Source organism: Varanus komodoensis, unplaced genomic scaffold (genome assembly GCF_004798865.1).
Source record: "Varanus komodoensis strain SLA01 unplaced genomic scaffold, ASM479886v1 scaffold86, whole genome shotgun sequence".
NCBI lineage: Eukaryota > Metazoa > Chordata > Lepidosauria > Squamata > Varanidae > Varanus > Varanus komodoensis.
This window is the reverse complement of record NW_025336554.1, coordinates 1,468,699-1,482,806: the sequence shown is the minus strand read 5'-3', so window position 1 is coordinate 1,482,806 and position 14,108 is coordinate 1,468,699. Positions and strand designations below refer to the sequence as shown.

The 14,108-nt window shown below is 42.2% G+C and overlaps 1 protein-coding gene across 1 annotated transcript; it reads right to left on the bottom strand.

Annotated features, from left to right (window-relative positions):
• Positions 1-8,517: 8,517 nt before the first annotated feature.
• LOC123016579 (vomeronasal type-2 receptor 26-like) lies at positions 8,518-13,440 on the bottom strand. Its single transcript, XM_044417093.1, has 3 exons — positions 13,150-13,440; positions 11,033-11,159; positions 8,518-9,419 (listed from the first exon to the last, which is right to left on the bottom strand). The coding sequence occupies exons 1-3, from the start codon at positions 13,438-13,440 to the stop codon at positions 8,518-8,520; spliced, it is 1,320 nt and encodes a 439-aa protein (XP_044273028.1).
• Between the last annotated feature and the right edge of the window lie 668 nt (positions 13,441-14,108).

Genomic DNA, 14,108 nt, shown 5'->3' with positions numbered 1-14,108 from the left:
CGTGGCAGGGCAGTCAGGTAGCGGCGGAGTCGGCGGCGCGGCGCAGTCTTCGCGCGGTCTTCGGGCGCGTGCGCGGCGCGGTCTTCGGGCGCGTGCGCGGCGCGGTCTTCGGGCGCGTGCGCGGCGCGGTCTTTGGGCGCGGTGCGGTTCTCGGGCACGGGCGCGGTCTCCTGCCAGGTGTTGTTCCTCCCCTCTCAGTGCTATCAGCCTGTGTGGATGGATATATTTGTTTTGCATCCACACTATCATTATCAAAACTGAACTGAAACAGAACTTTCTCCCATGCGTAGTGATGGACATTCTGACAAATGCGAAGGAGAGAGACCAGAGAACAAAAGAGAAAGGGATTTCTATCTATTTCTCAAGCATCCATTCCATTCACAGCAATACAACTAAGAGATCCCAAATGAATCTGCAGATGAAAGCATGCAGAATATGGTCTATGCAATGAACTGGGTCTCAGGGCTTATGGGTGCTAGTATACATATTCTCAACTTTAGAGCAAGTCTAATTGAACTGAATAGGATTTCTTTCTGAATAAACTTGCACAGAAACAGTCTGGACTTCATTTAAGGAATGAAGGGAGTTGCAGAACTAAGACAAGATCTTGGTTTGGAAACAGAGACATAGGATAATGGGCCTTGTATAGGTGAGATGCACAGCTTGCGGCAAGAGTCCCTTCATTATTTATTATTCATTACTCATGAGTTAGGAACTTTTTTCACCTGTGCAGGGCTCAAGGGGAAGCTTTGAAACCATATGTTCCAATATGTAAGGAGGAGCCATCCATCCTGAATATTTAGAATTCACTGCAGTTGGGTCATTTGAAACAACAGGGGCAAAAGATCACCCACATGTCCACACAAACCAACCTCCTTCCCCACTATTCTGCATCTTCCACCTGGTCCCACAGCATCCCTTTCAATCACACTTCAGTTCCTGAAGAAAGATCTTTTATAAACCTTTTACTGATATTATCAAATATATTTGGAATAGATGTACATTCTAATGCCTACCTTTCTTTCCTGAAATCTTCCCTTTTGGGCATGGGATGCACTCATAGCAGCAAAATGGCTCCCCTTCCTTGATCTTCTTCCTAGATCCAGGATTGCAGCTCTCACTGCATGCAGACAGAGGCTGTGCCTAAGGCATCGGGCAAGAGGAGTATAGGAATAATCAGAATTATTCACTGGAAACCTTCCAGTTCTGCAATCCCTTTGTAAGTTCCCACTTTTCCAGGAGATGCTTTTCTATAAATTCATTTTGTGAGAGTATGTCAAGATTGAAATTATATGACTGTGTTGTGGAGAGAAACTGCATGCATGCTTCCCATCTGCTTGCTAATTGAATGGAGAAATGGAGAAAAATAGTGGTTCAAGGTCCCATCTGAATGAAGTCATCAACCTAGTTCCACCTCAGTTTGGGAAAAGCACCACTTTTTAAATTTGCCCAAATACTCCCCAATTCATATTTCAACATGGTTTCACTTTTGACATGTTTTTTTCAGCTACTTTGAGTAGTAAAACTATATATTTTATGCATTTTTCAATAATATATACAATGTGTTCTGCCATTCATTTTAAGAATATGCAGATTCTCTAGTGTGCATTAAAACATGAGTTTTTCGAATCTATCGATTCAGGAATATGTAACCATTTCTCAAAGAAAACACTCCTTTTATTTTAAAAGGCAGATGTTCACAAGATTTGCTGGAAGTAAAATTGCTGTGTATTCCTCCTCCCTCCATTTCAAACATTTCTTTGGGTATGTGAGATGAACCCTCCCAGAAGTGGCTACCGTATGGGTATGCTACATATATTCCTATGAATTCAAGGGCACCCTCATCCTGTCCAATTGTTGCTGTGGCACCAAAGCTGTGGTGACAAAATGTATAGGTAGTAAAAAGGACAAATCCTGCTGTAATATACGGTGACCTGTCTGTCTTGGGTGACCCTGCACGGCATAGCTCATAGCTTCATTGAGCTATACAAACCCCGTCACCACGACAAGCCAGTGATCCATGAAGGGGAGCTCTGAAAAAACGTGATCCACTGGAGAAGGAAATGGCAACTCACTCCAGTATCTTTGCCATGAAAACCCCATGGACAGTACCAAAAGGCAAAAATATATGATGCCAGAAGATGAGCCCCTCAGATCGGAAGGTGTCCAATATGCTACAGGGGAAGAGCAGAGGGCTAGTACTAGTAGCACAAGAAAGAATGAAGTGACTGGGTCAAAGTCGAAAGGACACTCAGTTGCAGATATATCTGGTGGTGAAAGAAGAGTCCGATGCTGCAAAGATTTATACTCCATAGGAACCTGTAATGTAAGATCCATGATTCGAGGCAAGCTGGATGTGGTCAAACAAGAGATGACAAGACTGAACATCAACATCTTAGGAATCAGTGAACTAAAACGGACAGGAAAGGGTGAATTTAATTCAGATGACCATCAGGTATACTACTGCAGGCAAGAATCCCTCAGAAGAAATGGAGTAGGTTTTATATTCAATAAAAGAGTAGGAAAAGCAGTACTGGGTTACAATCTCCAAAATGACAGAATGATCTCAGTTCGAATCCAAGGCAAACCATTCAACATCACAATAGTCCAAGTCTATGCCCCAACCACTGGTGCTGAAGAGGCTGAAGGTGACCAGTTCTATGAAGGCCTACAACACTTTCTAGAATTAACAACAAAAATGATGTCCTTATCATCATGGGGGATTGAAATGTGAAAGTAGGAAGCCAAAAGATAACCAGAATAACAGGCAAGTTTGGCCTTGGAGTACAAAATGAAGTAGGGCACAGGCTGGTAGAATTTTGTCAAGAGAATATGATGGTCATAGCAAATACTCTTTTCCAACAACCCAAGAGACGACTCTACACATGGACATCACCAGACGGTCAACACAGAAATTGGATTGACTATGTGCTCTGCAGCCAAAGATGGAGAAGCTCTATACAGTCAGTAAAAACTAGACCAGGAGCTGACTGTGGCTCACATCATGAACTTCTGGTTGCAAAATTTAGGCATAAGTTGAAGAAAGTAGGGAAAAGCACTAGGCCACTCAGGTATGACCTAAATCATATCCCTGATGAATATACAGAAGAGGTGACGAATAGATTTAAGGAATTAGATCTGATAGACAGAGTGCCTGAAAAACTATGGACGGAGGTTCGCAACATTGTACAAGGAGCAGCAACTAAAACCATCCCAAAGAAAAAGAAATGCAAGAAAGCAAAATGGCTGTCTGAGGAAGTTTTACAAATAGCTGAGGAAAGAAGGGAAGCGAAAGGCAAGAGAGAAAGTGAAAGATACAAAAAATTGAATGCAGCATTTAGAGAATAGGTAGAAAACACTGCCTTCTTAAATGAACAGTGCAAAGAAATAGAAGAAAACAGTAGAATAGGGAGGACCAGAGATCTCTTCAAGAAAATTGGAGATAGGAAGGGAACATTTCATGCAAAGATGGGCATGATAAAGGACCAAAATGGCAGGGACCTAACAGAGGCTGAAGAGATTAAGAAGAGGTGGCAAGATTACACAGAAGAACTATACAAGAAAGAGCTTAACGTCCCTGATAACCATGATGGGGTGGTCACTGACTTTAAGTCAGACATCCTGGAATGTGAAGTCAAATAGGCCTTAGGAAGTCTGAGCAACAACAAAGCTAGTGGAGGCGACAGTATTCCAGCTGAGCTATTCAAAATCCTAAAAGACGATGCAGTAAAAGTGCTACACTCAATATGCCAGCAAATTTGGAAAACTCAGCAGTGGCTACAGGATTGGAAAATGTCAGTTTACATTCAGATCCCAAGGAAGGGCAATTCCAAAGAATGTTCATACTACCGCACTATTTCACTCATTTCACATGCTAGCAAAGTGTTGCTCAAAATCCTACAAGCTAGGCTCCAGCAGTATGTGGACCAAGAACTACCAGAAGTACAGGCAGGATTTTGAAGAGGCAGAGGAACTAGAGATCAAATTGCCAACATACGCTGGATCATGGAGAAAGCTAGGGAGTTCCAGAAATACATCTACTTCTGCTTCATTGACTATGCTAAAGCCTTTGATTGTGTGGATCACAACAAATTGTGGCAAGTTCTTAAAGAGATGGGAGTACCAGAGCATCTTATTTGTCTCTTGAGAAACCTATATGTGGGTCAAGAAGCAACCATGAGAATTGGACACTGAACCACCGATTGGTTCAAAATTTAGAAAGGAGTTCAGCAAGGCTGTATTCTGTCACCCTGTCTATTTAACTTATATGCAGAACACATCATGAGAAAGGCGGGGCTAGAAGTATCACCAATTGGAATTAAGAGTGCTGGGAGATATAGTAACTACCTCAGATATGCAGATGATACCACTCACATGGCAGAAAGTGAAGAGGAACTAAAGAGCCTCTTGATGCAGTTGAAGGAGGAGAGTGCAAAAGTTGGCTTGAAATTCAACATGATGAAAACTAAGATCCTGTCATCCAGTTCTCTCACTTCCTGGCAAATAGATGGAGAAGAAATGGAGGTAGTGACAGATTTTATTTTCTTGGGCTCCAAGATCACCACTGATGGGGATTGCAGCCAAAAAATTAAAAGACGCTTGTTTCTGGGGAGGAAAGCTATGGCAAATCTGGATAGCATACTAAAAAGCAGAAACATCACCCTGCTAACAAAAGTGTGTATAGTCAAAGCCATGGTTTTGTCAGTTGCAATGTATGGCTGTGAAAGCTGGACCATAATGAAGTCTGAGCGCCGAATGATTGAGGCCTTTAAATTGTGATGCTGGAGAAGACTCCTGCGAGTCCCTTGGACTGCAAGGCGATCAAACCGTTCAGTCCTAGAGGAGATTGACACTGACCGCTCTTTAGAAGGCCAGATACTGAAGATGAAACTCAAATACTTTGGCCACCCAATGAGAAGGAAGGACTCACTGGAGAAGAGCCCAATGCTGGGAACAGTTGACGGGAAAAGAAGAAGAGGACGGCAGAGGATGAGGTGGCTAGATGAAGTCACTGAAGCATTTGGTGTGAGCTTAAGTGAATTCTGGGGGATGGTGGAGGACAGGAAGACCTGGAGGAACTTTGTCCATGGGGTCGTGATAGGTTGGACATGACTTCGCGACTAACAACAACAAAACCAATAAACCAGTCCAATTTGGATTGAGGCCACAGTGTAGGGACAAGGATGATTAATCTTTCTTCTGCAGGGTTTTGCTTTGCAATATTCTCCCTACCCTTACCAATGGTATCTTTCCACTCACAGTAAATTGCTGGAAGCCATGCTGTCCCTAACTATGTCCATTCATGCGGCTGAAGATGTTGCTACAATGGAATGGTTAGCAACACATCTTTGTTTTTCAGGTGATTCAGCAGCCCACCTTTTTTCTCTAGTAAGTCCAGCTGCTGTCACAATATCAGGAGCCAGTTGTATGCTATTTTTTCTCTTATTCTGCAGACACTTAGCCTTTTCTGAGAGGAAGTCCTGTGGGTTTAATTCTCCACTATCTTCCACATGACCTGCTTGTGAAGCCAGTTCTTGCATTTCCAACTATACCCTTGCCTGCTGTGGTCATGTCTTCCATTCTACAACTTCTCCTTCCTTTTCAGATAGGAAACTTAGGGGAGGCTTAGGAAGTGCATCAAGTAGCCCATGTATGTCCAAAAATTATTCCATGAAGCCACCCCCACTCCCAGGACAAAGGAAATGAGAATCAGACTTCTTTCTGTTTGATGTCTCATATCATTTGCTGGTTGCTCCTGCCTGTGGTGTAACACCCTTCAGCATGTTCAAGATTAGTGATGCTGTAATGCACTTGCTGCATCTCCTCTTCTGGAGACTGCTTTCTGGGTGGAACAGGCTGGAGAAATGTTGAAAATAGCAAGTAGATAACAGGAGGATAAGAGAATAGATGGACCTGGACAGGGGGACACAGAAAGGCATGATGGAGCAAATCAGGCAATGATGTCTGTGTGCTATGTTGGGAAAATCTAAATCAATCTTGTTAAGGAAAAGTGACTTTTGTGGGCCTTGTTGGAATAAAAGCAACACCGTCCCTGTTCCTCTTGCCCAGAACAAACCAGAACATTTTAGCCAAGCATCCTGTTTCTGTGGAATAGTGCCAGAATTGGGGGCTTATCTGTTTCTTTCAGAGTTTGAGGCTCTCCACATGGTTGCTACAACACGCTAATTGCAGAGTGCTAATACCCTCTGGAATGTATTTGTGTACCTATTGCTATAACCTCTAGCTGCTCACCACATTCCTCGGCTTCTGCCTTATGGACATTGAAATATTCTATCTAGCCAGCTCATGTTCTGTTGAGTCTCCTGTCCTCTTGAAATAGGCTCCCCCTACATGTCAAAATCCACACCTGAGATCTGTTATGAGTCATATTAGTCTTGTCTATACCCACCAATCTCCCTCATCTTTGTAACCTTGCGTAATCTTATCCCTGCTGTTAGCTCATATTGTTCTGCTTATGGCTGCATTGTATCTCGCAGTGTACCCATTCTTCCCTCACCATCAGCCACCTCCTGTGTACATGACCCACAACCTATAAAATATTCTATGTATGCTTAGGGAACCTGTAGCCAGTTGACATGGTGACTACCCAGCAGTGCTGTTGCAATTTTGACTCTATCAGAGGGGTCCCTGGGAGACCTTGCAATAAACAACCGAGCTTCAAGTGATGTGTCTTCTGTGTAGATCTGAGCATACATTTCCCCATTCTGCTAATCCAAGATTCCTTGTCAACTGATCCCGCCATGGCTAGTCAAGAATGGATGACTAGATGGGCCCCTAAATTTGCCTCTCTTCCTATGGGATTCTGTGAAATTTCTTTTAGGAACAGAAATTAAATTCCCAGCTCTAGACATTTGCTGTAAGCACAACTCATAAGACAAATATTTCTTATTGTGTTTTTAAAGGATGAAAAAAGAGTGGTGAAATAACACACCAGGATTCAGATGGCAGAAAGGACTAAAAGCTAGTGTGGTGTAGTGGTTAAAAGCATGGGACTGGGACTCAGGCAATCTGGGTTCTAGTCCCCGCTCAGCCATGGAGCCAACTGGGTGACTTTGGGCCAGTCACAGACTCTCAGCCCAACCCACCTCACAGGGTTGTTGGTGTGGGGATAAGATGGAGGAGGAGAATGATGTAAGCTGCCTTGAGCCCTTTGTAGGAAAAAGGCAGGATATAAATCAAAAAATAATAATAATAAAAAATAAAAAGAATTGTGGTTTATTGCTTTGTGAAAACCCAGTCTGGGAGTGAGAAAAAAAGTGAATCAATTTGTGATCAGAAAAGTGTGAAGGAGAAAAGGAATCAAAATATGTTTATGTTCCTATCAGTAACTAGAGGTTCAGAAGAGTTGCTTATTGTGTTGGCGCTCAAGGCCAACCTCTACATGGAATCAGTCATTGAGTAGGTTGCCTGCCACTTGACACAGCTCTCCTGGAAGCTGCCATTTTGTGATGATATCCATTTTGTGGTTAAGTGAGCTCATGGGCACAAAAGACTAGCACTAAATCATGCATGCTTAGGAGGTGAATGCAGCAGTGTATATAGCAGACTGTTACGAGCAAACTTTATTCTCAAGTTTCCAACACACAATTTCCAATGCATACAGTTGTAGGCCTCATGCAACCCTCCAAATGGATTTGCAGCTGTTGTGCAAATTGAAATGAACTTGAAGGTTTAAACAGATGGGCAAGAGAACCAGGGGGATTCTGGGAAACTAGAAGCCATTTGATATACATTCTTTTCTGGCTAAACCATTAGGAAACATAGAATTTTCAAGCCTATAGAAGGACAAGTCTTTCTGAACAAGAAGTAGCATTGATTCTATGAAGGTTGAAGGTCTCTAAGACTACAGATGCTAGTTTAAATTTGAAAGAAAAGTATGCAATGTACCCATTCTTCCCTCATCATCACCCTCACTACTGTGTATGTGACCCACAACCCATAAAGCTTTCTGTGTATGCTCAGGAAAATATTAGCTGGTTCTGAATGCTGGTTTTCTGTCAGAGGGGTACCTGGATGTCCTGCTAATGCACTGCTGAGACTGAGCTCATGTCTTCCATGTGGATCTGACCATACATTCTTCTGGTTCTGCTAACCAAGATTTCCTGACATATACATGGTGCTCACTGGAATGTAATGTCTTTGTTTTGTGTTGCTTTCTGAAGCAATCAGCTTTGCACAAAGTCCATTTAATGGAAAAGTGACTAGCCTTCTTCAACAGAGTGCCTCCACAAAGGGAAGATGCTATGTCATGATTGATCTGCATTTGAGGGCCTCTTTTCCATCCATTTGCATGGCATTCAAAAGGACCCAGGCCACTAACTTCAGTGAAGCTTTGGCTAAACTAGGAAGAAACTGGAATCATGAATGGAAATCTTAATGACAAATTGTGAGCACAAATCTGTCCTTTGTCAAAAAAAAAATGCAAAACAAAACAAAAAAACAGGTCCACACAGATGGATTATAAATTGCAGCAAAATGTGCAGGCAAGTACACTTTTCAAGCTGTTCTTCTTATTAGATGCTCCTTCGTGTTCAACTCGGGTCTCAGCAAAATGATGTAACATTTGGGGAAGAAGATGCAAACCAGCAGACCAGAACTGGAGGCTAAGATAGAAAAGATCTCTACAGTCACCAAGGATTTCCCTTTGGTGCTCAGGTAGGAAGGCACAAAGGATAGCCAGACACTGCAAAAGACCAGCATGCTGAAAGTGATGAACTTGGCTTCATTGAAACTGTCTGGGAGCTTCCGGGCAAGAAAAGCCACCATGAAGCTGACCATTGCGAGAAAGCCCAGATAGCCCAGGACACAGTAAAACATTGTTATGGACCCCTCGTTACATTCCAGGATGGTTTCTTCAGCAGCTGAATGCTTGTCAATATCTGGAAATGGAGGAGAAGTTGCCCACCAGGTAAGGCAGATCCCACCCTGAAGAAAGCTGCAGGAAAAAAGGAGGGTTTTGGCCAGGCTCTTCCCCATCCACTGCCTCACTTTGCTCCCTGGTTTGGTGGCTCTGAAGGCCAAAACCACCATGACTGTCTTTGTGAGCACGCAAGACATGGCCACTGCAAAGATGATGCCAAAAGCAGTTTGTCGCAGGAGGCATGTCACCTGGTGCGGCCGGCCGATGAAGAGCAGTGCACAGAGGAAGCAGAGCAGGAGGGAGATGAGGAGAGTGTAGGTGAGGTGCCAGTTATTGGCTTTCACAATGGGTGTCTCGTGATGCTTCTGAAATATTCCTAGCACCAGAGCCGTGATCAAGCAGAAGAGAATAATGGAAGAGGATAAAATGATGCCCAAGGGTTCTTCATAGGAAAAGAAGTTCGCTGACTTGGGAATACAAAAATTCTGGTGCTTGCTTGGGTACTTTTCATCTTCACATGAATAACAGTAATGCATAACTGAGGAAAGATAAATACATACATTTTATCATGTACTCTACAGGTCTCACCAACAGGCCACATCAACTTCTCAGAAAGACTGTTTTCTACGCAATGTGTAGAGAATCTGTTATTTCATTACATCCATATTTGTAAATTCTCAAGTGCTCTCCACTCTAAACATGAGGAAACTGCATGTTTCCTGAGACAAACCAAAATCAAAGGAAAGTCTCCTCCTTCTTGCATGAGCCAAATTCAATAGCAATTTCCTGCATGAAGAAGGCCATGCTTTCTTGGCCTGGAGGAAAGCCATTGAAGAGGAAGATTCTTTCAAGAGAAAGGGTTTAGGGAAGCCCTAAATCAGCACTTACTTGGCTGAATACACCATGATTTCATAGCTAGTTTTTTGAGCTAAATACTCAGTGCCTTCAACCTGGCTGGATGGAGACATTCATGCCTTTTGATTGCTTCTGGAGTATTAAATGGGATACATGTTTAGAATGTAGTGATAACTTTGAATTGGCTTACTTGGATAAAACAGCGTTATCCCAATTATTGGTTACAGCTTCCATGGCACAGTGCCAGAATGAAATTATTAAGCAGCCCAAGTTCATGCTAATTCCCCACTTCAGCTCACCTGCTGGCTTACTGAGACTAATATGGGATGTTAAGTGCATCACACAATGCACCATTTCGTGGGCCCCTCCCACTGTCTCCTATCAGGATAACCCACCAGTTCCTTGTGAGAGCCAGGTGCCTTTAAGCTCCACCCCAGGGTCCCTTCTGAGATGCCCCCATTGGGGTTCTGGGGGCACAGAAATTGCTCCTCCTGCCAAAAGGTTCCAGCGCAAAAATTGGGAAACAGTTTTCAAAAATGAACAGAAACAAATCTGGACTGGAATATATCTCTCAACCATGCCAGCTTTGCCTGAGAACTTCCTAAGGAGGCAGGATAGAGCACAAATGTTAAGGAAGTTTGTACATATGTCTGCAGCATCCATTTCATTCAGAGCCATAAGCCTGACAGAACCTGAATGAATAAGTAAACAAAAGGAGAGCACACTCTAAGCAATGAATAGGGCTCTGGGGTTTAAGGCTATTATCATACTTTTTCTTCACTTCCGAGAAAGCCTGATTGAACTGAATGGGATTGCTTTCTGAATAAACCTGCACAGAAACATGCTGGCCATCATCTAAGGGATGTAGGAAGTTGCAGAACTAAGGCAAGATCTTGCTTTGAAAGCATATACATAGGATAATAGGGCTTTGATCACAGAGATGCACTATGACCAGAGTCCCTTTGTATTTCATTTCTCATTAATTATGTTCTTTTAGCATCAACTGAAGAATTTGTGCAGTGTTGAAAGGCAAGTTTCAAGAGTATATGTTTTAATAGTCAAAAAACTGCCACCCATCCTGAATATTTAGAATCCACTGCACTTGGGTCATTTGAAACAACAAATCCAAAACATTCTCACACACACCAACCTCTGCCCCCTTCACACTATTCAGCATCTTTCACCTGGTCCCACCTGGGCCCATTCAATTACACTTCAATTCCGGGAGAAGCCTCTTTTACATACATGTTCTCCATATCAAATATATTCAGAATAGATGTACATTCTAATGCCTACCCATCTTGCCTGAAATCTTCCCTTTGGGACACGGGATGCAATCATAGCAGCAAAGTGACTTCCCTTCCTTGACATTCTTCCTAGAACCAGGATTGCAGCTTTCACTGCACACAGATAAAGGCTGCGCCTAAGTCATCAGGGGAGGAGGAGAATAAAAATTATGCGAATTTGGAATCCTTTCAGTTCTGCAATCATTTTGAAAGTTGCCAAGCTCTCCCAGAGCTGCTTTCCATAAACGGGCTCTGTGATTCTTTGGTAAGGTTGAAACTATATGACAGTCTTGTGAATGGAAGCTGCATGCATGCTTCCCATCTGTTTGTAAATGGGATGGAGAAATGGGGCATGACATGGGGATCATGATCCCATAGGTATGGCATCCTGAACCTATTTATTTATTTAAAGTTTTTGTATGCCGTCCCCTTGCTATATAGCCTCGGGATGGTTCACACAAACCTAGTTCCTCCTAGGGTTGGAAAAAGCACAATGTTTCAAGTTTGCCTAAATTCTCTGAATGCTTTTTGTACTTCCATTTTTACATGGCTTTCAGCTACTTGGAACAGGTAACTTATGCCTTTCTGCATTTTTCCAAAAAGCATAAAATGTGCATTGCCATTATCATTTTTTTAAAAAAATGATTTTAAGAAATGCACTCATAAATCCAGATGTTAAAAGCAATTCTCTAAGTATACATGCCTTGTTTTAAAAGGGAGATGTTCAACTGATTTGCCAGAAGTAAAATTGCTGTTTATCCCCCTCTCCATCCAGTTCAAACATTCTCATGGAGAGGTCAGGTGAAGCCACCCAGAAGACACAAATTAAGACAGGACCACATTTTCACTATAATTACACTAGGATAGACTGTCAACTTAAATTAGGTAAACCACTTTGAGTTCATTGCAAGAAAAAGGTGCAATGAACTCAGACAGACAGACAGACATGCAAAACCAACTCTGATGTAAGTATATTCAAAACAACACAGAATTAATACAATTTGCTTCCCCCCTTCTATTATTTCAGCTGTTTAATTCAGCAGAAGAGGAATCATGGAAAAAACTTATTGGGTCTCATTCACTGCTTCAAGTATTCTGCAGTCAAGTTTCAATTAAGTATTTTTCTAGATCCGTCTTTGCCAAATGAAATAAAACATACATGTCACTACTGAGACTGTTATTCAAATGTGTAGTTGGTGTGAAACTGCCAAGAACCAAACCTGATTAAACCAGCTGTTCCATGTTATGGTATCCGGAAATATGTTAAATGCTTGGCCGGGAACAGCCTGCACATCCATTCTCCCAACTTTCACTCTTCAAAAAGATTGGTTCGAGGACACAATCCAATTGATCACATCGAATCCAGTTACTAACTCTCCATTCTCGTTAAAAGAAATCTTTTCCCCAGCACTGTTGTTAAATGAAACAAGCTTCAGGAAATGGAGGAGCTAGATTGAAAGGGAAGGAGCTTAGAGAAACTGTAATCATCTAGTTCAGATATGAACTGTTTCCCTACAGTATATTAATGTATTTTGGTTATCTACAGAAATGTGTTTCTCTCCCACATACGGTTCTTTAGCCCATTACCTGCCACTGTGCTTGGCTCTGAAACATCTGTCCACCTCTGGTTACCATTCCTCTGTTCTTTGGACCAGATGAAGACATGGCATGCAAGGTGTGGGCCACCGCATGGACAGCATTGTAGACATTGTAGCTGTGACCAGTCAAACTCATTTCAAAAAAAGTTGCAGGCAAACACACCAGCTTCTCATTCCCAGTGCAAATATCCCCATTTGCATTGCCCAGAAATGGATCTGGGAATACACAACTGAAAGCCTGTTGCCAGAAGGACCTAAGAAACCCATCTCCTTTTGGAATGGAAGGGTCTTTTGCATCGAGGAATTGTTGAAATCCTGGTACATGGTTGGATTGAACAGTGAAAGAAAGGGCACCATGGAAAAAGTCTATGTTCCAATTCCTTTGATAGACAAATGATGTGAGCTCCACCTGAGCTGTCACAATCATTACTTTACCAATTGGGGTATTTCTTGCATGTTCTCGTTGTGATAAATATGGCAACCATCTAAAAAATGCCATGGAATAGGATTCTCCATTGGCCACCAATACATTGGCTGTGCTGTCCTCAATCTTATCACGTATTTTTGCCCCTTTGTCCAAAAGTTTTTTAATATCAGGGTCAAGTTCAGGGATTTTTTCAATGAAGTCAAAGCAGACACCACTCTTGGAAAACAGTGGGACCACCATCTGGAGGAATCGCTCCCCATTGTCATTATCCGTAACGACTGCCCCAATCCATATCCAGCCAAAATGCAGAAGTAAAGAGAGAATCCCTGCATATTGAAGTGATTCCCTGGGAGTCATATTGTAGAAGGAAAGACCTGGAGTTTTATCATTCATCACTGGTGCAGATCCATATATGAACTAAGGAGGTACAAGAAGGAGAGGGAGACACACCAAATAAAGAGGACATTTTTGTAGTTCCTTTAATGTTTTCAAAGGATTTTCATATATTACTTCAGCAGTCTTGTCAACAGTACTATAATACAGGGATTCCCATTGCCTCATGGCATATGTGGGCACCTCCAATGGTCCCTGAAAAGTCGTCTCCAATATGGCACCCTAGGACATATTATTTTTTCCACTATGTATGTGTTCATGTCCCCATGGACATGTATGACAAGCATACGTCTTAGTAATAATTCTGAGGCTTCAATAAATTGTACCAATTACACAAAGAAGTATACATGTGTAGGTTGTGTCAATACACCAGCTCCTGTTCATATATGAGCATATAATATGGTCCTTAATCATTGCCTGATTTCAGCATGGACACAGAGAATCTATTTCATCAATATGTTAATTTCCATGAAACAATGACTTATTTAATAACAGTATATGATCCAAGGAATATTAACGTTTATGCTGTGCATGATCTACATATGGTATGGTGTCCCTGCATGCAACATACCAACTACTAAACGTTCCTAAAGCTGATGTTTCAAAAGAGTGTTGCACTCACTTGGACTTAAGGGAATTTCTCAAATTTCCAAATACGTTCAGGGGTC

Coding starts and splice junctions, on each gene's coding strand:
- LOC123016579 (XM_044417093.1), bottom strand. CDS start 13,440: ATGAATGATAAAACTCCAGGTCTTTCCTTCTACAATATGACTCCCAGG. Junction 11,160..13,149: donor TTGAGGACAGCACAGCCAAT/GTATTGGTGGCC, acceptor CTGATGACTTAG/GCGCAGCCTTTATCTGTGTG. Junction 9,420..11,032: donor GAAGATTTCAGGCAAGATGG/GTAGGCATTAGA, acceptor ATCTTTCCTCAG/TTATGCATTACTGTTATTCA.